This window comes from Amphiura filiformis, chromosome 15 (assembly GCF_039555335.1).
Source record: "Amphiura filiformis chromosome 15, Afil_fr2py, whole genome shotgun sequence".
In the NCBI taxonomy this organism is placed as follows: Eukaryota; Metazoa; Echinodermata; class Ophiuroidea; order Amphilepidida; family Amphiuridae; genus Amphiura; species Amphiura filiformis.
In genome coordinates, this window is record NC_092642.1 from 21418999 (window position 1) to 21445175 (window position 26177).

The 26177-nt window shown below is 37.1% G+C and overlaps 1 protein-coding gene, 3 non-coding genes and 1 pseudogene across 4 annotated transcripts; 1 reads left to right on the plus strand and 4 right to left on the minus strand.

Moving 5' to 3' along the window:
* Window positions 1–526: 526 nt before the first annotated feature.
* Window positions 527–633, minus strand: LOC140172248 (U6 spliceosomal RNA). Its single transcript, XR_011861724.1, has one exon. It is a non-coding gene; the product is annotated as a U6 spliceosomal RNA (small nuclear RNA).
* A 2317-nt stretch (window positions 634–2950) lies between these two features.
* Window positions 2951–17701, plus strand: LOC140170795 (uncharacterized). Its single transcript, XM_072194016.1, has 11 exons — window positions 2951–3409; window positions 5592–5824; window positions 6107–6430; window positions 6772–6900; window positions 7391–7612; window positions 7981–8100; window positions 8579–8878; window positions 9843–11876; window positions 12416–12684; window positions 13021–13192; window positions 13982–17701. Exons 2-11 carry the CDS (start codon window positions 5606–5608, stop codon window positions 14837–14839), a joined length of 4647 nt encoding a protein of 1548 aa, XP_072050117.1. The 5' UTR covers window positions 2951–3409; window positions 5592–5605; the 3' UTR covers window positions 14840–17701.
* A 1032-nt stretch (window positions 17702–18733) lies between these two features.
* LOC140172258 (U6 spliceosomal RNA) lies at window positions 18734–18803 on the minus strand (annotated as a pseudogene).
* A 2078-nt stretch (window positions 18804–20881) lies between these two features.
* Window positions 20882–20988, minus strand: LOC140172250 (U6 spliceosomal RNA). Its single transcript, XR_011861725.1, has one exon. It is a non-coding gene; the product is annotated as a U6 spliceosomal RNA (small nuclear RNA).
* Window positions 20989–23066: 2078 nt separating this feature from the next.
* On the minus strand, window positions 23067–23173 carry LOC140172251 (U6 spliceosomal RNA). The gene has a single exon (XR_011861726.1). It is a non-coding gene; the product is annotated as a U6 spliceosomal RNA (small nuclear RNA).
* Between the last annotated feature and the right edge of the window lie 3004 nt (window positions 23174–26177).

Below are 26177 nucleotides of genomic sequence, written 5' to 3' on the forward strand. Positions count from 1 at the left end.
ACTGTCCAGTATTTCATTCAACAATGTTATCTTCAGTAGACAGCACACTGTACAGTATTTCATTCAACAATGTTATCTTCAGTAGACAGCACACTGTACAGTATTTCATTCAACAATGTTATCTTCAGTAGACAGCACACTGTACAGTATTTCATTCAACAATGTTATCTTCAGTAGACAGCACACTGTGCAGTATTTCATTCAACAATGTTATCTTCAGTAGACAGCACACTGTGCAGTATTTCATTCAACAATGTTATCTTCAGTAGACAGCACACTGTACAGTATTTCATTCAACAATGTTATCTTCAGTAGACAGCACACTGTACAGTATTTCATTCAACAATGTTATCTTCAGTAGACAGCACACTGTACAGTATTTCATTCAACAATGTTATCTTCAGTAGACAGCACAATATCTATAAATTGAAACAATTGAAAATAAATTGAAACATTTGGTACGAAAATTGAAACATCGTGTTCCAAATTGTTCCAAATGTTTCAATTTTGTCAGAAATGATTCAAAAAAAATATGGAACGCTTCACGATTTTGCGTGTCATCCTTGCGCAGGGGCCATGCTAATCTTCTCTGTATCGTTCCAATTTTAGTATATGTGCTGCCGAAGCAAGCACGATAAAAGATAGCACGGACTTGATATTTATATCATCAAAAAGTATCGAACATATATTCCTTGGTGTCAAAACGTTGTTACAACGTGCTATTTTACCAATAATAACCAACAGAGGGCGCCCGACACTGACTAACAGCCATTGCAGGTCACGATCCATTATATTACGTTTAAATTACCCGCCGCGGATTATGCGTGCCGAATCGGTAACTAGCGAAAGTCGTTTGCTCAAACGAGATCTGCATGCACATCGACCAACTAACCTAGAGCTTTTGTGATTCATGAAGCACGAAATCAGTCGGTGACTATAATGCTAGGACACGGTAACCTTTTCGTTTGTCGTTTATGAACACTATATAAGCCAAGTTTTAGGCCATTGGATACAGTTAAGTAGTTATGTTAACCAAGTTTGGTGACAACGCACGTTAATTGAAGTAGGCCCTATCAGCATATCATTTAAAGGATGTTCGCCAAATTATCACCGATAGCCCCTACATGAACGAATACATGAACTAATAGTTTCATTCCAGTGAACATAATGAACAAGTCAAAATTACACTTTTTAATTTTGTTTAATGTTTATAATTATGTCAAACTGATTAAAGTGCGGTGTCACGTTTTTCGCCAGTGAAGTAGCAGTTGTGAATGTTGACTTATTAGTTCATGAGTTTCATTCTAGTAAACCTTGTGTTTTTTGAGTACCATACCTATAATTATATAAATCTGCAGTTAATTCGACACACATATCAGAAACATGACTTGCTATCATCCATCTCTCAAAATATAGTGGAAGACAATGACTTTCAGGATTTAGATTTCATACAGCGTTTTACACACTAAAATATGTAGGCCTTAATCATGCGCTGTGCTAATCACTGAGTCACTGTGAGATTGTGTGATACTTTCTGTCCACGTTGTCGTTGAATTTATATTTAGGCCCCATATCACAGTGTGAAAACGGGAAAGGGCATATTAAAAGCTGACAAACTGTACACTTTTTTAAACAAGGTGTAAATAAAATAAAACTGCAGTAAAATTACCACCACAAATTTTGGTTAAATCGCCCCATGACTTTCAGGATTTAGATTTCATACAGCGTTTTACACACTAAAATATGTAGGCCTTAATAATGCGCTGTGCTAATCACTGAGTCTATGTGAGATTGTGTGATACTTTCTGTCCACGTTGAATTTATATTTAGGCCCCTTATCACTGTGTGAAAACGGAAATTGCATATTAAAAGCTGATAAACTTCACACTTTTTTAAACAAGGTGTAAATAAAATAAAACTGCATTAAAATCACCACCACAAATTTGGTTAAATCGCCCCAACCATTAAAAAACCCTTGGCTAATGTTTCAAACTTTTTAATGTCAACCTTATGTCAATTTCAATAGACAGCACATATCAGTAGACAGCACACTGTACAGTATTTCATTCAACAATGCTATCTTCAGTAGACAGCACACTGTGCAGTATTTCATTCAACAATGTTATCTTCAGTAGACAGCACACTGTGCAGTATTTCATTCAACAATGTTATCTTCAGTAGACAGCACACTGTCCAGTATTTCATTCAACAATGTTATCTTCAGTAGACAGCACACTGTACAGTATTTCATTCAACAATGTTATCTTCAGTAGACAGCACACTGTACAGTATTTCATTCAACAATGTTATCTTCAGTAGACAGCACACTGTACAGTATTTCATTCAACAATGTTATCTTCAGTAGACAGCACACTGTGCAGTATTTCATTCAACAATGTTATCTTCAGTAGACAGCACACTGTGCAGTATTTCATTCAACAATGTTATCTTCAGTAGACAGCACACTGTACAGTATTTCATTCAACAATGTTATCTTCAGTAGACAGCACACTGTACAGTATTTCATTCAACAATGTTATCTTCAGTAGACAGCACACTGTACAGTATTTCATTCAACAATGTTATCTTCAGTAGACAGCACAATATCTATAAATTGAAACAATTGAAAATAAATTGAAACATTTGGTACGAAAATTGAAACATCGTGTTCCAAATTGTTCCAAATGTTTCAATTTTGTCAGAAATGATTCAAAAAAAATATGGAACGCTTCACGATTTTGCGTGTCATCCTTGCGCTATTATTGCCCCATGGTTCTCTATAAATTGGAACAATTGAAACATTTGAAACAATTGGAACATTTGGAACGTAAATTGAAACATCGTGTTCCAATTTGTTCCAAATGTTTCAATTTTGTTTCAATTTTTGTTCCAATTTTCGTTCCAATTTATTTTTCAATAATGCGTTTGTGACTGGTTCAGAAATTGTGTGTGTAAATTGATAGCGAATACGTTATAGCGTACACTAGCTAGTAATGAGATTAATTTTGATGCATGTTTGTGACGTCATCGTCAGTGAGTCTGAAAAGTTTACATCGATCGGCCATTTTCTAGCGACAGATTTTGCCAGGATGATTTCGTCAATTCTGGGCTGAAAATGCAGTTTAATGCAGTTTTTAAACTGATTTATGTATGATTTCAACTAAGAGGTGATGTAGGAATACGACAATCTCGGAGTTTTGTGAAATTCGGCCGTTTAAGTTGTTTTTCGTGCGTCCGATTGTTGCGGTAATCGAGACCACCTGCACACGGGGGAACTTCGGCGACGGCTAGTACGGACTGCCTGCATTATACCCTGTTCACTCGGCGTGTCTATCTTTCTCTCTTGATGTAAATCGGAGAAGTTTGAGTGCGCAGGAGTTATCTGTTTTAAAAGCACGGATTTTGAAAGGTAAGGCTTTCTAAATATTTTGGATTTCGTTTTATAAATAAGGCAATTCTTTGTTAAATGCATACCATGATACGTAACTGAAGCAAATTTGTTTTAATTTCAATAAAAAAGTAACGCCGATGTGCGGTTGTCCTGCATGTTGCCCTACTGTGCTGCTAAGAAGATGTAACAAGCTGTAAAAAACGTGCTTTTTACTGCTGAAAATACCATTTCTGAAAAAACAAAATCGTGAAGAAATCGTGTAAACATCTATAATTCATGATTTAAAAAAAAATTCTCTGAGAAGTACCGGTATACCATTGAACTGAAAACTCATGAACTGAGCGATCCCATTTTTATTGCTGAATAGTTTCGTTTCGACTTTCATCCATAATGAACTCTCATAATTTATTCAAACATGCTCTTTTATCTTTTTTTATATTTTGTTAGTAATTTAACATGTTGTCATGCTCCTCCTATACCGTCTATTCCAAGAAACTACACGAACAGTGAACCGTCCCAAGAGTCATGTAGGCGGGTCAGCATGTAGGTTACTATATCACTGGCATTGAACTTGAGTTGAGTGCATCTCATGATGAATGACCCCATTAAATTTTATTGCTGAACAATGCTGAATGCCGATGCTCTTTCATCATGATAAATCTTATTTCAGCTTTTTGTTAAATTCACCTTTTGCTTTATCCCATTTTGTAACCTCTTAAAATTTACATTACTTCTGCTTTTTATCTTTTCATCCTTTTTTATTCATCTTCTTCTTTAGTTAATCCCTATTTATATGGCATCTCATTTCCTGCCTCCATACCCGGCCTCCATAGTCCATTGTTTTCTCCTGGAACAGATACACTTCAAATAAGACCACTTGAAAGAAAAGTTTCTCCTCACCCTCACTTTCTGGGATCAGTTCATTTTTTTATTTTAGTTTTTCAATAAAAATTTTTAAAGATTTTTCTAATTTTTAATTACTACATCATTGAAATTTTTAATCTGATAGATAAATTAAGTTTTTGTAATCAACATGAAAGAAACTTAAACACGTAAGTGGATAAGGCCAAATAAAAAAATAACATGTTTAGCCCCCCCTTTATCCACTCTCCCTGAGCTTTGGTCTTGCGTTAAAATATAGCGTATCATAGGCCTACTATCAATTTCCTTGCAACTTAACATGAATGTAACCACCACCACCCCTAGTTTATAAACATTAATTATTTTGTCTGTGAAATATTGAACATGCATTTAACTGCTCAAGGTAGTAATATTAGGAGTACATCTATTATGGTGACGTTATTGTGTGATTGTAGCAGATATTGACTTTGATCTGAAACTTGGTGGTTTAGTATTATCAAGTATTTCCAATTAGAGTTGACTTACTAAGTGCACTTGAATCTATTGAGCTTGCATGCATGTCCAATTTAAGGAATTAAGTTTCAAAGTAGGCTTATGTCATGAATACTGAAGATAATTTAAGTTTTATTGTTAGGTCTTCAACAACGGTAATTTCCTTTATATTAATGATAAGGCCTGAAAAAAAATGTTTGATTGGTGTACATAAAAAAACTAGGGAAGGTCAGTCTGCAATTTTATAATTATTATTAATTTTTTTTTTTTTTGCAAGAGAAAAAGTCCGGGCCTATTTTTAGGGTCGGTCAGGTTACGCCAATCAAACAATTTTTTTTAGGCCTAAATATATGGTTTCAGGATTTTTTAAACCATCTGTGAAGTAGCAAAGTTTGGGCTATGATACCTTTCAGGTTTTACTTCCTTTCCATCCGAGCCTCCCGCCGAGCCTCCCAACTGCTCAACAACAAGTCAATCTGAGGTTTTCATTATTATATCACACTAGATTTCGCGGTTCTCGGGTTGGGTGGTTCTCATAATAGGCCTATCTCTAATTACCAAACACCCGTTACCCGTATACCTGCCCTGGCCTTTTAAACTACTATGATATTATGCCTGCGTCTCTCAGTGATCAATATAACTGTAATGCTTTCCGATACCCGCATTACGCCCGTCGGTACTCCGCGCACCCGCCCGTTGATACTCACAGCGTGCGCGCTCTGCGAGCACGCCGATAGCTCAGCAGCGCCGATAGCTGCCCATGCGGACAGACGGACAAACTCTCTATAATTAGTATTAAGATATCTTCATTGAGAGTCATTGTTATTCATATCTTCAATCTTTACAGTTGTCAGTGTCCCCATGCCAAAGACAGGCAGGAGCGATAAGGAATGGCGAGAAAGATTGACAGGCTATGCACATGGCACCTTTAAATTTGGGAAGGGTCAGAAGCCACCAAAAAGTTCAAAATGGAGTAAGGAGCTGGACAAGATTGACAAATGCCCAAGGCATCGAAGTCCTTCATCAAGGGATCCTTTTGGCAGAATCCTTACCTGCAATTGTCGGTACCATGATGTACAGGTGAGTTAATGGTTTAATTGGTTTTAAGAGAATATAATTCCAAGGTCTTTGCAGTTGCATTTATTTCATTAAATTTTTGACATTTTGTGGCATATGTTAACGTGACATTTTATGATTTGCAATGAACCAGGAAATGTCTTTAAATTTGAATTTAAAAAATAATCAAATCATAATAATAACATAATTTTGTTTGTTTCCTATTATAGCAGTCCCCAAAAACAAATTTTTGTGCATTTTACTATACTATAATAATATTATAAATTGGCAAAATACTACTTTCAGACCCAAAGAGCTATACCAGCTGCATCATCACTGCAGGGAGCCTCTCCATCATCTCTTCACATGCCTGCAGAATCTCTGCACAGACCATCGGTTGCCTCATCTTCGCAGGGAGCCCCTCCATCATCTCTTCACAGACCATCGGTTGCCTCATCATCGCAGGGAGCCTCTCCGTCATCTCTTCACATGCCAGCAGAATCTCTGCACAGACCATCAGTTGCCTCATCTTCGCAGGGAGCCCCTCCATCATCTCTTCACAGACCATCGGTTGCCTCATCATCGCAGGGAGCCTCAGCAGCATCTGGGCCAGCATCTACCATGTCCCAGGTAAGAACATGTTCTGAGATATTAGCTACTTGTACATACATGTACAAGCTTGAGTTTGATTACACTGGTCTGATAACAACTAATTTTGAAATATAGTTGATGATAGTTAGCATTTGTTGTGTAAGAGTGTTTTGATTGTGTACACCCTTGTGATCCAAGAATGGCTGTGCAACTTAATAAAAAGAGGCCTATGCAATGACGTCATTTCTAAAAATCAAGACGAGAAGAAGTTAGGGGAAACACATTAAAGTGTTGACTAAATTCCATGCTCAATTTAGCATTACTATCATGTCTAATTTCTTATACATGTAAGCAAATGTTTGTGTTATTGTAATTTTCAGGTACCTCTGCAAGGTATGAAACAATATGTTGCTACTGGCTCCAGAGGTGTTTTTCGGGCAGAAGCAGAATTGTGCAGGGGGGCCAGCAAACGGTTTGTGCCTTACATACCGGGTACAGCTGCTTCACCGGTAAGCAGGGTTACATGTTTATGTCCCTTTTGTTTATGTCCCTTTTTAGGCTCACTCAACACATCAAACTTGAGATATGAGCTTGTATGATAAGTAACCATTTTACTGAAACAGATTTCTTAACAATGTACTAGTTTAATTATTGTATTTTAAAATAAAGTGGTGTTACTCACAGTTAAATTGTTTCAGTCAGGTGAGTACAAATGGAAATTAATATAAAGTAAACTTTATTGAAAGAACAGGGGCGTAGCGACTCATAATGGTACAAAAATATGATAAATGGGGACCAAATTAACTTTGGTTTGCCTCCTCACACTATATCCGGGCTATGATACTGTGCAAGAACTTACAGACAAATTTTTTTTTATACAATTTAGTCACTTGCAAATCTTGGATGCAGTGAGGAAGCCCCATGCGGAATAAAGTTTGCGGTTAAATATAGGTGCAGATTTTGCTTTTATGATGTCATGAAATTTGTTTTCTAATCTAGTCACAAAGGCAAAGCCCTGCTGCCTCACCAGGGCCACCAATCCTGTCACCAAGACCATCACCAAGACCATCAATCCTATCACCCGGGCCACCAAGACCATCACCAAGACCTTCACCAAGACCAATCCTATCACCAGGGCCACCAATCCTGTCGCCAGCAGGAGATCCTTCAAGATCAGAGAGAACAGCCTCATCCCCTGAGACTATTACCCTGACCTACCAGGTAAGGCATTCAGTTATGCTTTTGATTATTTATTTGTTAATTGTTTGTTATTTATTTGTTAACAGAAAAATCTTTTCTAGAAATCCAAGAGCTTAGGTATTTTACTGTTGGTAGTGTTGGAGAGAGCTGTCCACCAGCTACCAGGTGACTCAGGATTTGCTGAGCATTCATTACACAGTTACACTGGCTTAAACAGGAATATTTTAAGATGTTGAGAAAACTGTGTTGCAACTTTTTATTATGTTTTGTGTTCATAAACATAAAGAATGTAATATGGTTATGGTTTAGCCTTCAAAATATGGATTACAATGATATTATGTATGTGAACAATGTTAACTCGCTTTGTCAATGTTTGTATTTTTAAACAGACACCACAGTCCATATTACAGCCATCATCACCTACATTACATCCGTCATCACCAGCAGCAGAACCTCAAACCCCATATAGTACAGCTCCTACCCGTCAGACCAGTTCTTCCAGCTACCAGGTGAGGTTTTAATGTTTTAACAATAATTTTTTTTCTAGTTCAGTCAAATATAAGATGCACACACCAAAAGCTACAGTGCCTTGGTCACACTTGCTGTTTGGGATTGGGTTGAGCAATGTTTACAACCTTCCTTAAAAGGTGCTATAAATGTTTTGCTTGAAGCCCGGCTTGAAGTAGCATTGACGTTACTACCAAACTTGGAAATGAACCAAATTATATGCACATGCTTGAGGTCTCGTGCATATACGCTAGGGGTAATGCTTAAAAAGGACCTTCCAGAAGATAATATGAAACAGAGGTCAACTGAGATATTCAATTATTGCAAATTCACTCTGCTGTGACTATTTTTAATTGATTTACCTCTTACATGTGTAGAATTAAAAGCATTAAGAAATTGCAGCTTCTCAAATAAGAGCAAGTTTCATGCCTTGGATTAAACTTAGAATCACAGGGAATCTTTTTTTAATTTCATTTTCAGACCTCATTATTACAGCCATCAGTATCATCTGCAGCAGCATCAATAGCACCATCAAAAGTATCTGCAGCAGCATCAAAAGCACCGTCAAAGGTATCGTCATCAACAGTACCATCAAAGGTATCATCAGCAACATCAAAAGCACCGTCAAAGGTATCTGCAGCAGCATCAACAGCACCGTCAGAGGTGTCTTCAGCAGCATCAACAGTACTGTCAGTGATATCTACATCATCATTGCCAGCAGACACTGAACCCCCACAAAAAACAGACCCTTCAGCTGAGAGCAGTGTTCCTAACCAGAAGGTATGGGTTTTCAATGCATAAAAATCTTATGTTTATTATTACTCTAGATTCAGCAAAGTGTTTAATTGTTAAACTTTTAATTTCTAGAATGTAGCTTCCATTCCATTAGGTGGGTATATTTTTGTTTTAAAAAAGCATTTAACATAATAACCATGCAATGCATTTAGAATGATATTTTCTGGAACCAAAAAAGTCTCACCTGAGGTACTTATCATCAACCTAAAATAAGCAGCATGATTTTATATTTTAATACCTCATATTTAATCACTTTTTGTCAGCAAGATTGTAATTATAAGTTTTAATATTCCTATGTCGAGCAGCTGACAGTATTTATAGAGCCAAGTTATCATAAGACTGAGTGAACTGCCTTGCACCACTTACATTATTCATATAACTGTATTACAATGATCACATATAATCAAGTGAAAGGATCATTGTCTGCTTCTCTGGATGCGTTGAAGTACAAGCCCTTATGAAATTACTGGCTTTTTGTTATAACAGCGCTAGCTACCGTAAAATGTGTATACATATGATGCATACTTCAGCCAGATTGGCACTTTTGACAATTTTAACCAAAATGATGTTGTCCATACGGTGCCACAGAATTAAGAAGGAGAACCGGGACTTGACAGCAATTTTGATACAGGCATTAAGCGGTTTCCCTTGCAATGCTCTCAAGACATTCGTTGTCATGCAAGCACAACATTGCATACTAAGTTTAATTTGACATGCTTCATTGTGAAACGCGTCAATATTGCAAGACGCATAAGATTAGATGCAGAATTGTTTTCGTTCATCTCCGCATACCCTCGGCAAAGACCTGAATACCCCTCATTTTCCCATAGCTGACGGTGTGATTGTACATGGCGGTATGGGAAAGTCCTTCTCTAATTCTGTGGTCCATGCTCAAGTATGATAACAAAACTATAACAATTATGTTTGTTCTTGCCTTATTATATTACAGAGTAAAAGCTTGTTTCCCAGACAGAAGATCGACTATGGTCAACGGCTTGCAGTTGGATGGGAAGGAAATATGGAGCCTGGGGACCGTGCTTGGGTTGGACAGAGTTTATATGCGGCGAAGGGGAAGCTGGTGAGCACTCTGAAGAACTGGTGGTACCCGCCGAGTGTGAAGCCCCATACGTCTCAGCCAAGCCCTCAGCAGTATTTCTTGAGGCGCTTATTTCTGTGGATGCCGAGGAAAATGAATCTGTTTGATTTTAGATGCCCTAAATGTCCAGCAGCATCACTACGGTCAAAGGGTGTCTACAACAGGGTGCGGCTGGTGCTTGACCTCCGTGATTTCTATTATTTGGCTGGGGAGTATATGGACTGTAAGTCTTGTGGTGGCACGTACATCAGCTGGGATAAGCGGATTCTGGATCAACTTCCAGAGGGGATTCGTGCCAGGTTCCCTGTCATTCTGACCCACAAGTATGCCTGCGACGAATCACTTGTGGCGCTTCTTCGGGCACGCACCCTGGGAAACAGTCCCACTGCATTACAACATAATCTACAAGAGGTGCACAGTGACACGTGGCTGAAGAAGTTGGCCGTCTACCTCAGCGACTGCCAACAGCATCAGAAAGGTTTGCAGGCACTGAAGTTGGCCCCAGCAATATACGAGGAGGCAGCTCCAATGCGAGACCTACCACGGGCTAGATGGTTCCTTGCTGCATATGTGAGAGATGTATGGACACGTCTCCCGCAGCTTCAAGCATCAATCACTTCTGTTTATGGTTCGGTCATCAAAATTGATTCAACCAAGAAGGTGACCAAGAAGTTGACTGACACTGCCGCTGCTTGGGCCACAACCGTTGGCAATGAGAAGGGTGAAGTTCTTCAGGTAATTCTCACCACATCTGAGGGAACAACATCACTTCAGAAGATGGCTGATGGCCTCATGAATAGGTTTGATGGCGCTGGGGTAGAACCACCACATCTCCTGTACACAGACCGAGACTGCTGCAGTGAATCTGGGATGTCAAGGTTCCAGGTTCTCTTCAGCAGATGGCCAGAGCTGCAAGTGCGCCTCGACATATGGCACTACATGAGACGAATGGCACTGAGCTGCTCATCAGAGTCCCATCCACTCTATGGAATCTTCATGAAGCGTCTTTCAGGATGTATTTTCGAGTGGGATCGTGGTGATTTCCAGGAGCTGATGGCAGCTAAGAGGGGTGAGATGCTGAAGGCTGGCATTCCTGCGCCATTAAATAAGGCAGTTCAGAAGGCCATCACAAAAGATGAGCTGGCCCGCCATTGTCGCCGCAGGACAAGAGGTGCTGACAAGACAACAGAGTTGATAGAGTCATTGCTCTTGTCCTTGTCAGGAGCAACAGATGTCTTGGGCGTGCCACTCTTCAGGAAGGAAATGAAAAGCATATGGGAAGAACAGAAGCAACATATCTCTTGTATACAGGATCCACCGAATGTGCCGCTCTACACCATCACTGGTCAGATCATCAAAGGTGGCATCAGCCTGCCGGTGTTTAGATGTGCCCGTGGTACAACCTCCTTGGAGTGCTTCCATCTTCATCTGGCAAGATTTATACCGGGAACATCGGCAAACTCTGTTCATTTCCAGGCATACTTACTGGATGGTATCAGCAGATGGAATGCTATGAGGGCTGTCAGCTCACTTTCTGCTGGTCCTGAAGAAATCCGGTCATTTGATATGCGGCTCAAGGAAAAGGTTAACAAGTTGTCGATGGCAGTTCACAATAAGAAGATACTTCCTCGTAGCCATGCTCCCGCTAAATACACAGGAGAGGACATCGGTGTCCAGTACCTTTGGCAGCAGTCCGAGTTTGTTGTGGCCTCAGATTCAGAGCAACTGGAACAGAAGATTGATGAAGGATTTGAGGATTATGATGAATCCGGGGAGACCTCGGAGATGGAAGGAGGTGATGATGAGCTGGAGCATATTCCCACTCCTGGTACACCCAGTGGCAGTGATGACAGTGCAAGTGATGATAACAATGATGAGGAGGAGGAGGTAAATAATATGTATATTTCTTATGTGACCAGATCTAATCCAATCAGTTATATATATATATATATTACATGTCAAAACAAAACCCAGAAATTGATTAGTCAAAATCTGTCGATATATTCTTGATGATTTACTTGCAGGACGTGATTTGTCTGAGTGGATTAGAGTGGGTCACACTAATGCGAATGCTATTCAATTTGCTTTAATTTCCTTTTCATTTCACTTCTCTTGAAAAGAAACCCCAACTTGTAACTTGAACCCAGATCATTGAAATATTTATGCTTATAATTAATTGGAAAGGAAAATAAATGATGCCTTTACCATGTTTAAATTTATGCTTATCTGGCAATCTAATGACAGACTGAGATACTTTAATATAAGTGTGTGTCCTCTTATCTTATAGAGTTATGCTCTCTGCTTACTAACAGTTAAAAACTGGGTTATTCCTGAACTGTTAAATTGCTTATCCAAGACATCATTTTGATAACTAAGTTGTCAATAATATAATGTTGTTTTGTTTTGTTCTGTTCTTATTTTATTAGATCGACAGTAGCACAGATGGGGCACGTGATGCACGCGGCATCCCTGGTTGGGACAAAGTGGATGCCCTGGCCCAGGCTCTGGTCTCGCTGCGAGGTTTGTGTGTGACCAACAAACAGGCCCAGAAAATCAAGACCCTTTGGAAGGATCTCCTCGACTTTGACAAGAAGCCTATCACTTTCAAGCCGGTTGTCAAGAAGCCTCCTCAAGGCCGCTTCAAACAAACAAAGAAATATCAATCTGGTTATCATGGAGTGGAAGCTATGAGGAGGTATGTTACAGCAGATATTCAGTACATAATGAAACAATAGGAGAACATGCCAATTTAAAGTTTTGTTTTCTAAATTGTTGAAATGAAATATAAAAAAAATCCCTGTCAAAGAATCATTTTGACATTTCCTTACTTCACATTGAAGTGTGTTGGTATCTGGTCTTTTCACCCCGCTTTTCACTTTCAAGTATGAATTAATATTAATGTGTGAAGACTCAGATGCAGTACTCGCTGCAAAATAAGGGGTTCATGTTTGTTAAATCTGTGATTTCAATGCTTACTTTAGGCAAAAATAACTTGATCCTAAATTTCTTTTTGCCTTATATTTTCCTATAGATGCTTTCTCTCTGGTGGTTCCCCTGCCTTGAGCCCTGCCCGTAGTCGTCTCGTAGAAGCCATTTGTGTGCACTTGTGTGCCAAGATCACGCAACCTAGGACTGAGAAATCTGACACTGGCCGGCAAACCTACACCTCAAGATGGAAGCTAATACTGGCAGCATATAATGAGGTATGTGGAATTAGTCATGTTTATGGTATTCAATATTGATATTTAGAAAAACGGTGTGGATGTGTGTGGTTACAGATGATGACACAATCTCCAGTTTCTTCAGTCTTCTGTAAACTTGACGCATTGTGAAAATTTAGTCAGGAAAGTTAGGATCCGGTTAGTTGGTCCTGGAAATTAATGCAGCCACACCTTTTTCCAAACATCAATAATTATACACATCCCCCAGAATTATTTTTCCTTGCTATTCGCTTCCTGAAATTTTCTAGGGACTTGGAAATAATACAATTCATGTAAGACAAATGGAATAACAAAAAATAAAATAATTAAATCACTTTTGCATGTGTAAGAATGATTTGTAGTATGCATGCAATATCTGTGCCTGAAGGCGCTTTTTTCCGCTTCATACCCTTGTGAAAACCGTCAACATATTTTTTACCACACAATCAACTGAAAATGTTGCAGTGCTCCTTGGGTGCAATTATTGTGACACACTTTGAGAGTTTTATTACATTATGATACTAAACTGATATTAATCACAATGTTATTGTCTCTCTTAATTCCAAAGATTGAATATTCAATTTTTACTAGTATGCACTCACCACAGACATTGAACGGTTGAAAAGTTTAATCATTTAGATTGAATTGTAGGTATTTTTTAAGATTGATTTTTAGACGGTAAATTCAATGGAAAAGATTAACTTTAACCATTCAACATCCTTGGTGAGTGCACACTCTTCAAAATTGAATATTGGAATTAAGAGAGATATACCTCATAATCATATATTTCAGGTTCGTCTAAGACTGCTCAACAGTGAAGCTCTTTTGGAAGGCACCAACATCATGTTATACCACATCAATGAAACCACACTAGTAAAATGGTTTAAGAATGAGCAAAGGCGCCAAGAGGTTACCACTTTGTTGCAGGGACGAGATCCACCTGGACAGTTGGCCGTAGCTGCAGAGTCGCTACCTCCTGCACAAATCCAGCCACAGACTCCTCAGGAGCCAATGCATCAACATGAATTTGATGAGCCTGAAGACAGGACCGGACTGGTTGTCACCCGACATAAGGCAGCAGAAACACCACAAGACTTACCGTCTGATATAGCTGATGTTATTACAGACAGTGACACCCAGCCTATTACTCCAACTGATGGCACATCTGTATCTTCTTCACACTCCAGAACAACTGAGTGGCGTCATCGCAAGAAGACAGCAATTCAGAAACAACAACAAGGTAAAGTCCCTGCCGGTAAAGTAGAGAGGAAGCAGTACACCTGCCGGGCTTGTGATAACCCAATGACATCAGGGGACCACACCCAATTTCGTGGAAAACGTTATTGCCCTAATGTATTTGGGGCTCCTTCCAAGCAAGAGTGGCTAGCTGAACGTAGAGAGGAAGCAAGGCAGAAGAAAGCAAAGGCAGCTGCCGAAAAGAGTGCCCAGTCAGCCCCTGAAAAGAGTACCCAGTCAGCTGCTGCACAGAGTGCCCAGTCAGCTGCCGAGAAGAGTGCCCAGTCAGCCGCTGAAAAGAGTACCCAGTCAGCTGCTGCACAGAGTGCCCAGTCAGCTGCTGAAAAGAGTGCCCAGTCAACTACTGAAGGAAGTACCCAGAGACCTGATGGAGGAGGTCCCAGCTTGCAATAAACAAGTCTCATCTATTTTCTTCCCTGTATCAATTCATGTTAAATGGTAACTCTCTTTTTGAAATATTTAAGAATGTGAACATTCACCCAGTTGTAAATTTAAAAGCAGCTTCTTATTGGTGGTGTAAGAATTTAATTATTGCACACTCACTTCATTATGTTGCATTTATTTGAGGCAGTGTCTTTTGTAAAGCTGGAATAAAGTGTCCTTAGATGTTTCAAAAAGTGAGTTGCCACACAGCATAACCATCAGTCTTGAGGCTAATTTGTAACATGTTTAACAGGGCTTATATTGCCATGAAAAGGCTGGGCATATACTGATTTTTGTGATCCTGTGTTGCATATGGTGGGCATTATAGGGTTAACCAATGTTAAAGAATATTCAACCTATCGTTGCATGTTTAAAACAAATCCAGGCTAACAGGTGATAATGCATATCACACTATGCATGACTGGTAGATGCTTGACCAGCAGCCTGGATTTGTCGGAAAAACGTCCAATGTTGGGTTGAACGTTGGACATTTTTGATTTAAGTGCTCAAAATTAAAGTTACTCTGTGATAGTTAATGTGTTCCTGAAACACTTCATGTACCGTTAAAAGTAACACTCAGGAATCTTGTAGATATTTGAAGAAAACATGAAAAGCATGACCTTAAATGCTCTTAAGATATGTGTCTATAAAGTAAGTCATTGTGTGCTCATATTATTGTGCAATTTATCTCATATTGACAGTGTGCGCCTAACCAAAGAAAAAGTATTTTGACAAAGTGTGCTCATATTGTGGACCAAATTGTCCAATTTTATCTTTTAATGGGTCATAATGTGAAAAACATTTGTATATTCCTCAGGTAATGAATGAGTTAGTCAAGTTCAACAGGATTAGTTAATGAAGACACAGAAAATGACAAGCCAAACAACCAAAACATGCAATTCTTGCAAAACATTTAATTATACATCTGTGTGCTATAGTATGCAATTGTTCAAGAATCACATTCTGTAACTATTTCAGTGACCCTTATTTGAAAGAAAACAAAATTTATAATCATACAAGGATTTGAAAGCATTTAAAGTAATAATTTTGGCAATTCCAGGCAGATTTTACAGCACTTTGGCATTTATTAAATTATATAAAATAGCTTTTTTGAAATAGTATCTTCACTTTCCTTGTTATTATAAAACAAGAATATAGAGTGATAAGAGTGGTAGTGAAACATCCCAAACACACATATTGTACCTTGTTTTACAGGACCTATCATGGATTTTCCTGTGCAAGATGCTACACCAATAGTCAATAATCATAAATAGGCCAATTTGATCATAATATCTCATGCAGTTCTTTGCAGTGTTTTGTAAAATCCAAAGCTTTTGTGATCAAATTTACTTATTAAATGCTTGTTGGTACAGCATTTTTGCAAAATATTGTGTATAAACTTGGTCTTGTTACCTTACATCAAGAAGAATTGTAATTTTATATTTTTCAGACACGATCAAGCGTAAAAGATTGATTTTGGACTTATAACAATAATTATATTAAGGGGAGCGTGGGTAGGTTTAGCCCTTGAGTTAATTTTCTATACATTGTATGTGCCTGATACTGTTTTTATACCTCATTTTTAAAAAGAATTTTATACTTAGAATTAGGAATAGAATTGTAGATTCATGCATATTGGTAACAAAATGAGAACAATTTAAAATTCTACACTATTTGTTTATTTCGCTTACCGGGAGCGCTTTCAAGGAACTCCCTCCCGTCATCAGATGTTGTTAACATCAGCTGATGACGAGGAAGTTCATCGAAAGCGCTCCTGGAAAGCAAAATAAACAAGTAGTGTAGAAGTTTAATTTTAAATTATTCTCAATTTTTTACTTCACACTGCTTTTATACCTCATTTTTAAAAGAATTTTGTACTTAAAATTAGAAATAGACTTGTAGATTTTGGTATCTCTGTATACTCTGTTTTGATACCTCATTTTTAAAAGAATTTTATACTTAGAGTTAGAAATAGAATAGTAAATTTATACATATTGGTAACAAAATGAGAATAATTTAAGACTCTACACTATTTGTTTATTTCGCTTACCAGGAGCGCTTTCGAGGAAATCCCTCCCCATCTGATGTTGTTAACAACATCAGTTGATGATGAGGAAGTTCCTCGAAAGTGCTCTTGTAAGCAAAATAAACAATCAGTGTAGAAGTTTAATTCTAAACTATTCTCAATTTTGTACTTCACACTGCTTTTATACCTCATTTTTAAAAGAATTTTGTACTTAAAATTAGAAATAGACTTGTAGATTTTGGTAACAAAATGAGAATGGCTTAACATTCTGCACTATTTGTTTATTTCACTACCAGGAGCACTTTCGAGCAACTTTCTCGCCATCAGCAGATATTGTTAACAACATCGGCTGATGACGAGGAAGTTCCTCGAAAGCGCTTCTGGTAAACGAAATAAACAAGTCGAGGGTTGACAAACAGAAGGCCTTAACTCAAAAAGTGCCTTTTTGAGAAAAATGAGTAAAAATAATATTTTGCATTGAGATGTGACCAAGTATTATTGTGCTATAGATGCAACAGGAAGTTGAATTGAGTTAAGGCTTTATGATTTTAAGAATCTGTGGATATTACAGATTATTTTGGCACCAAAATTTCAAAATGGACAAAAGTGAGTTAAGGCCTTCTGTTTGTCAACCCTCGAAGTAGTATATGTGTAGAAGTTTAATTTTAAATTATTATATATTTTAATTTGTTCACATTTTGATGTATATTATTATGTTGATGATAACAAGTTTTCCTCTTTTTTCTTTCGTTTTTTCTTTTTTTTTTCTTTTTTTTGAATAAAAACATATATTTGTAGTACTTCAATACATGTGTCATTTGTAGCTTTCTTATTGTTGTGATATTCTGATCTGTGAGTGGTATGCTAATGCAATTAAACAAAATAAAAATGTTTTGTCCTCCAAAATAGTCATCGATGGATTCAGTGGGAAATGGGAATAACAGGATCGTTTGCAAACATGTCAACAATGAAGCGTTACAACATACTTGTTAAAGGGATATTCATAACTCTATTAGATTGAAATAAGTTTGAATTATTCATCCAAATAGATTGGATTTCAATCTAATTTGATTAAATTTTCATAGGATTTTCCCCTGATCAGCATCTTATAGATTAATTTTCTATCTATTTTTTAAAGTGTTTTGAAGAAATTTTAGGGTCTTTTGGTGATAGTGAAGAAATTAGGGTAAATAAAGGGGGGAAAGGCATGTTATGATTACAAATATTAAACACTGCATTTATAGCACCTTACATAACCACTTCAAGGTGCTTTATAGAATAAAACTTAAAATACTAAACAAAGTCAGTTTAAATTGTAAAAATTTCAAGTAATGCCCATATAATCATGCTATTTTTCCATGTTTAAAAAAAATGGATTTAAGCCAAAAGAAACAGATTAAATTTACAAATAACTAGGCATAGGAAATTGCAGCAGTAAAAGTTCAACAATTTCAGTGAAAAATAATGTAAAAATGGGATATTTTCAATGCTGAAAGATTTAGAAATGTGATAAAGAATATAGTTTTATCTGATTATTTGTTCAAAGTATTAAAAATAACGTTTTTGTGAAAATTATGTCAAAAATGGGCTATTTTCAATTTGATAAAAATATAGTTCTATTTGATTTATTGAAAATAACAGGTTTTTTTACAAAATTCTAACAAAAAAACAACAAAAACAGCTAATTATTAATAAAGGGGAAAAGAAATCATGCAATTGGTTGAAAATTATGATGTCATATGGTCACATGTGCAGCTTCTTCTCTCCCCTTCTCTTTCCCCTCTTCCCCCTTTCTCTTCCCCTCTTGCCCCCTCGTAGAGAACTTTATGCCCCTTTTTTTGCGCAGGGGCCATGCTAATCTTCTCTGTATCGTTCCAATTTTAGTATATGTGCTGCCGAAGCAAGCACGATAAAAGATAGCACGGACTTGATATTTATATCATCAAAAGTATCGAACATATATTCCTTGGTGTCAAAACGTTGTTACAACGTGCTATTTTACCAATAATAACCAACAGAGGGCGCCCGACACTGACTAACAGCCATTGCAGGTCACGATCCATTATATTACGTTTAAATTACCCGCCGCGGATTATGCGTGCCGAATCGGTAACTAGCGAAAGTCGTTTGCTCAAACGAGATCTGCATGCACATCGACCAACTAACCTAGAGCTTTTGTGATTCATGAAGCACGAAATCAGTCGGTGACTATAATGCTAGGACACGGTAACCTTTTCGTTTGTCGTTTATGAACACTATATAAGCCAAGTTTTAGGCCATTGGATACAGTTAAGTAGTTATGTTAACCAAGTTTGGTGACAACGCACGTTAATTGAAGTAGGCCCTATCAGCATATCATTTAAAGGATGTTCGCCAAATTATCACCGATAGCCCCTACATGAACGAATACATGAACTAATAGTTTCATTCCAGTGAACATAATGAACAAGTCAAAATTACACTTTTTAATTTTGTTTAATGTTTATAATTATGTCAAACTGATTAAAGTGCGGTGTCACGTTTTTCGCCAGTGAAGTAGCAGTTGTGAATGTTGACTTATTAGTTCATGAGTTTCATTCTAGTAAACCTTGTGTTTTTGAGTACCATACCTATAATTATATAAATCTGCAGTTAATTCGACACACATATCAGAAACATGACTTGCTATCATCCATCTCTCAAAATATAGTGGAAGACAATGACTTTCAGGATTTAGATTTCATACAGCGTTTTACACACTAAAATATGTAGGCCTTAATCATGCGCTGTGCTAATCACTGAGTCACTGTGAGATTGTGTGATACTTTCTGTCCACGTTGTCGTTGAATTTATATTTAGGCCCCATATCACTGTGTGAAAACGGGAAATTGCATATTAAAAGCTGACAAACTGTACACTTTTTTAAACAAGGTGTAAATAAAATAAAACTGCAGTAAAATTACCACCACAAATTTTGGTTAAATCGCCCCATGACTTTCAGGATTTAGATTTCATACAGCGTTTTACACACTAAAATATGTAGGCCTTAATAATGCGCTGTGCTAATCACTGAGTCTATGTGAGATTGTGTGATACTTTCTGTCCAAGTTGAATTTATATTTAGGCCCTATATCACTGTGTGAAAACGGGAAATTGCATATTAAAAGCTGATAAACTTCACACTTTTTTAAACAAGGTGTAAATAAAATAAAACTGCATTAAAATCACCACCACAAATTTGGTTAAATCGCCCCAACCATTAAACACCCTTGGCTAATGTTTCAAACTTTTTAATGTCAACCTTATGTCAATTTCAATAGACAGCACATATCAGTAGACAGCACACTGTACAGTATTTCATTCAACAATGCTATCTTCAGTAGACAGCACACTGTGCAGTATTTCATTCAACAATGTTATCTTCAGTAGACAGCACACTGTGCAGTATTTCATTCAACAATGTTATCTTCAGTAGACAGCACACTGTCCAGTATTTCATTCAACAATGTTATCTTCAGTAGACAGCACACTGTACAGTATTTCATTCAACAATGTTATCTTCAGTAGACAGCACACTGTACAGTATTTCATTCAACAATGTTATCTTCAGTAGACAGCACACTGTACAGTATTTCATTCAACAATGTTATCTTCAGTAGACAGCACACTGTGCAGTATTTCATTCAACAATGTTATCTTCAGTAGACAGCACACTGTGCAGTATTTCATTCAACAATGTTATCTTCAGTAGACAGCACACTGTACAGTATTTCATTCAACAATGTTATCTTCAGTAGACAGCACACTGTACAGTATTTCATTCAACAATGTTATCTTCAGTAGACAGCACACTGTACAGTATTTCATTCAACAATGTTATCTTCAGTAGACAGCACAATATCTATAAATTGAAACAATTGAAAATAAATTGAAACATTTGGTACGAAAATTGAAACATCGTGTTCCAAATTGTTCCAAATGTTTCAATTTTGTCAGAAATGATTCAAAAAAATATGGAACGCTTCACGATTTTGCGTGTCATCCTTGCGCAGGGGCCATGCTAATCTTCTCTGTATCGTTCCAATTTTAGTATATGTGCTGCCGAAGCAAGCACGATAAAAGATAGCACGGACTTGATATTTATATCATCAAAAGTATCGAACATATATTCCTTGGTGTCAAAACGTTGTTACAACGTGCTATTTTACCAATAATAACCAACAGAGGGCGCCCGACACTGACTAACAGCCATTGCAGGTCACGATCCATTATATTACGTTTAAATTACCCGCCGCGGATTATGCGTGCCGAATCGGTAACTAGCGAAAGTCGTTTGCTCAAACGAGATCTGCATGCACATCGACCAACTAACCTAGAGCTTTTGTGATTCATGAAGCACGAAATCAGTCGGTGACTATAATGCTAGGACACGGTAACCTTTTCGTTTGTCGTTTATGAACACTATATAAGCCAAGTTTTAGGCCATTGGATACAGTTAAGTAGTTATGTTAACCAAGTTTGGTGACAACGCACGTTAATTGAAGTAGGCCCTATCAGCATATCATTTAAAGGATGTTCGCCAAATTATCACCGATAGCCCCTACATGAACGAATACATGAACTAATAGTTTCATTCCAGTGAACATAATGAACAAGTCAAAATTACACTTTTTAATTTTGTTTAATGTTTATAATTATGTCAAACTGATTAAAGTGCGGTGTCACGTTTTTCGCCAGTGAAGTAGCAGTTGTGAATGTTGACTTATTAGTTCATGAGTTTCATTCTAGTAAACCTTGTGTTTTTTGAGTACCATACCTATAATTATATAAATCTGCAGTTAATTCGACACACATATCAGAAACATGACTTGCTATCATCCATCTCTCAAAATATAGTGGAAGACAATGACTTTCAGGATTTAGATTTCATACAGCGTTTTACACACTAAAATATGTAGGCCTTAATCATGCGCTGTGCTAATCACTGAGTCACTGTGAGATTGTGTGATACTTTCTGTCCACGTTGTCGTTGAATTTATATTTAGGCCCCATATCACTGTGTGAAAACGGGAAATTGCATATTAAAAGCTGACAAACTGTACACTTTTTTAAACAAGGTGTAAATAAAATAAAACTGCAGTAAAATTACCACCACAAATTTTGGTTAAATCGCCCCATGACTTTCAGGATTTAGATTTCATACAGCGTTTTACACACTAAAATATGTAGGCCTTAATAATGCGCTGTGCTAATCACTGAGTCTATGTGAGATTGTGTGATACTTTCTGTCCACGTTGAATTTATATTTAGGCCCCTTATCACTGTGTGAAAACGGAAATTGCATATTAAAAGCTGATAAACTTCACCCTTTTTTAAACACGGTGTCGCTAAACCAAAACTGCATTAAAATCACCACCACAAATTTGGTTAAATCGCCCCAACCATTAAAAACCCTTGGCTAATGTTTCAAACTTTTTAATGTCAACCTTATGTCAATTTCAATAGACAGCACATATCAGTAGACAGCACACTGTACAGTATTTCATTCAACAATGCTATCTTCAGTAGACAGCACACTGTGCAGTATTTCATTCAACAATGTTATCTTCAGTAGACAGCACACTGTGCAGTATTTCATTCAACAATGTTATCTTCAGTAGACAGCACACTGTCCAGTATTTCATTCAACAATGTTATCTTCAGTAGACAGCACACTGTACAGTATTTCATTCAACAATGTTATCTTCAGTAGACAGCACACTGTACAGTATTTCATTCAACAATGTTATCTTCAGTAGACAGCACACTGTACAGTATTTCATTCAACAATGTTATCTTCAGTAGACAGCACACTGTGCAGTATTTCATTCAACAATGTTATCTTCAGTAGACAGCACACTGTGCAGTATTTCATTCAACAATGTTATCTTCAGTAGACAGCACACTGTACAGTATTTCATTCAACAATGTTATCTTCAGTAGACAGCACACTGTACAGTATTTCATTCAACAATGTTATCTTCAGTAGACAGCACACTGTACAGTATTTCATTCAACAATGTTATCTTCAGTAGACAGCACAATATCTATAAATTGAAACAATTGAAAATAAATTGAAACATTTGGTACGAAAATTGAAACATCGTGTTCCAAATTGTTCCAAATGTTTCAATTTTGTCAGAAATGATTCAAAAAAATATGGAACGCTTCACGATTTTGCGTGTCATCCTTGCGCAGGGGCCATGCTAATCTTCTCTGTATCGTTCCAATTTTAGTATATGTGCTGCCGAAGCAAGCACGATAAAAGATAGCACGGACTTGATATTTATATCATCACAAAGCATCGAACATATATTCCTTGGTGTCAAAACGTTGTTACAACGTGCTATTTTACCAATAATAACCAACAGAGGGCGCCCGACACTGACTAACAGCCATTGCAGGTCACGATCCATTATATTACGTTTAAATTACCCGCCGCGGATTATGCGTGCCGAATCGGTAACTAGCGAAAGTCGTTTGCTCAAACGAGATCTGCATGCACATCGACCAACTAACCTAGAGCTTTTGTGATTCATGAAGCACGAAATCAGTCGGTGACTATAATGCTAGGACACGGTAACCTTTTCGTTTGTCGTTTATGAACACTATATAAGCCAAGTTTTAGGCCATTGGATACAGTTAAGTAGTTATGTTAACCAAGTTTGGTGACAACGCACGTTAATTGAAGTAGGCCCTATCAGCATATCATTTAAAGGATGTTCGCCAAATTATCACCGATAGCCCCTACATGAACGAATACATGAACTAATAGTTTCATTCCAGTGAACATAATGAACAAGTCAAAATTACACTTTTTAATTTTGTTTAATGTTTATAATTATGTCAAACTGATTAAAGTGCGGTGTCACGTTTTTCGCCAGTGAAGTAGCAGTTGTGAATGTTGACTTATTAGTTCATGAGTTTCATTCTAGTAAACCTTGTGTTTTTGAGTACCATACCTATAATTATATAAATCTGCAGTTAATTCGACACACATATCAGAAACATGACTTGCTATCATCCATCTCTCAAAATATAGTGGAAGACAATGACTTTCAGGATTTAGATTTCATACAGCGTTTTACACACTAAAATATGTAGGCCTTAATCATGCGCTGTGCTAATCACTGAGTCACTGTGAGATTGTGTGATACTTTCTGTCCACGTTGTCGTTGAATTTATATTTAGGCCCCATATCACTGTGTGAAAACGGGAAATTGCATATTAAAAGCTGACAAACTGTACACTTTTTTAAACAAGGTGTAAATAAAATAAAACTGCAGTAAAATTACCACCACAAATTTTGGTTAAATCGCCCCATGACTTTCAGGATTTAGATTTCATACAGCGTTTTACACACTAAAATATGTAGGCCTTAATAATGCGCTGTGCTAATCACTGAGTCTATGTGAGATTGTGTGATACTTTCTGTCCACGTTGAATTTATATTTAGGCCCCTTATCACTGTGTGAAAACGGGAAATTGCATATTAAAAGCTGATAAACTTCACACTTTTTTAAACAAGGTGTAAATAAAATAAAACTGCATTAAAATCACCACCACAAATTTGGTTAAATCGCCCCAACCATTAAAAACCCTTGGCTAATGTTTCAAACTTTTAATGTCAACCTTATGTCAATTTCAATAGACAGCACATATCAGTAGACAGCACACTGTACAGTATTTCATTCAACAATGCTATCTTCAGTAGACAGCACACTGTGCAGTATTTCATTCAACAATGTTATCTTCAGTAGACAGCACACTGTGCAGTATTTCATTCAACAATGTTATCTTCAGTAGACAGCACACTGTCCAGTATTTCATTCAACAATGTTATCTTCAGTAGACAGCACACTGTACAGTATTTCATTCAACAATGTTATCTTCAGTAGACAGCACACTGTACAGTATTTCATTCAACAATGTTATCTTCAGTAGACAGCACACTGTACAGTATTTCATTCAACAATGTTATCTTCAGTAGACAGCACACTGTGCAGTATTTCATTCAACAATGTTATCTTCAGTAGACAGCACACTGTGCAGTATTTCATTCAACAATGTTATCTTCAGTAGACAGCACACTGTACAGTATTTCATTCAACAATGTTATCTTCAGTAGACAGCACACTGTACAGTATTTCATTCAACAATGTTATCTTCAGTAGACAGCACACTGTACAGTATTTCATTCAACAATGTTATCTTCAGTAGACAGCACAATATCTATAAATTGAAACAATTGAAAATAAATTGAAACATTTGGTACGAAAATTGAAACATCGTGTTCCAAATTGTTCCAAATGTTTCAATTTTGTCAGAAATGATTCAAAAAAAATATGGAACGCTTCACGATTTTGCGTGTCATCCTTGCGCTATTTTTTACCAAATCTTCTCTATTATGAAACAATTGAAACATTTGAAACAATTGGAACGTAAATTGAAACAATTGGAACGTAAATTGGAACATTTGGAACGAAAATTGAAACATCGTGTTCCAAATTATATTACAATCCTTTTGTTGCGTGACATTATCCCGTCTCTTTGTTGTTCACATTATGCTGCGTGGCTTTAGCTTAGCATCGGTTGGGAATTTCAGTCCAATCCTGACAAGGGTGCTTTTCAAAAGTTGATTATCGCGGATGGTGTACAGGCCACAATGGGAGTGACCCCCCCCGGGTCTAAACCACAGGGAGATTTTCGAGCTTCAAACAAAGGCCTTATTGGGACAATGTGCGCGTGTAGCGTATACAAATTTGGTATTTTACACTATTTTTGCCCATTATCAGGATGAAAAGGGGCTGTCATTACTATGTGCATGGGTAGCATGCAAAATGTTTGTATTTTGCACTCTTTTGGCCCATGATTAGGCTTAATTTTGGTAGAAAAGGGGCTTAGTCCTTGCCCCTTTTCTTTTCCTTTGCCCTCCTGATTTTCTGTTTCATTTTTTGTCAGGGGGGGTACTCGACTACGTCTCGTCCAATATTTAAAAACTCATAGCTCGACAAATAAATATGGGCTCAATCTATCCAATTTTATATCAGAATTGAAAATATGGAAATATCTGTTCACATGGTGTTCCACAATGTTGGATCAACATTGCTGTAAAAGATGATGAAATATGAAAATTTTCAAATAAACCATTTACCAATTATCTTTTTATTATGGGGTATCGTGAAAAAGTGTTAAAAAACCAAACAAATGATAAAAAAAACACCGAAACATGTATAAGTTATTACTGCTCAATTCAGATACAAA

Bases quoted from the DNA above. Each gene is read 5' to 3' on its own strand.
- LOC140170795 (XM_072194016.1), top strand. From the start codon at position 5,606: ATGCCAAAGACAGGCAGGAGCGATAAGGAATGGCGAGAAAGATTGACA. The intron at 6,431-6,771 runs GTAAGAACATGT...TGTAATTTTCAG, and splicing joins CAGCATCTACCATGTCCCAG to GTACCTCTGCAAGGTATGAA. The intron at 8,101-8,578 runs GTGAGGTTTTAA...TTTCATTTTCAG, and splicing joins CCAGTTCTTCCAGCTACCAG to ACCTCATTATTACAGCCATC.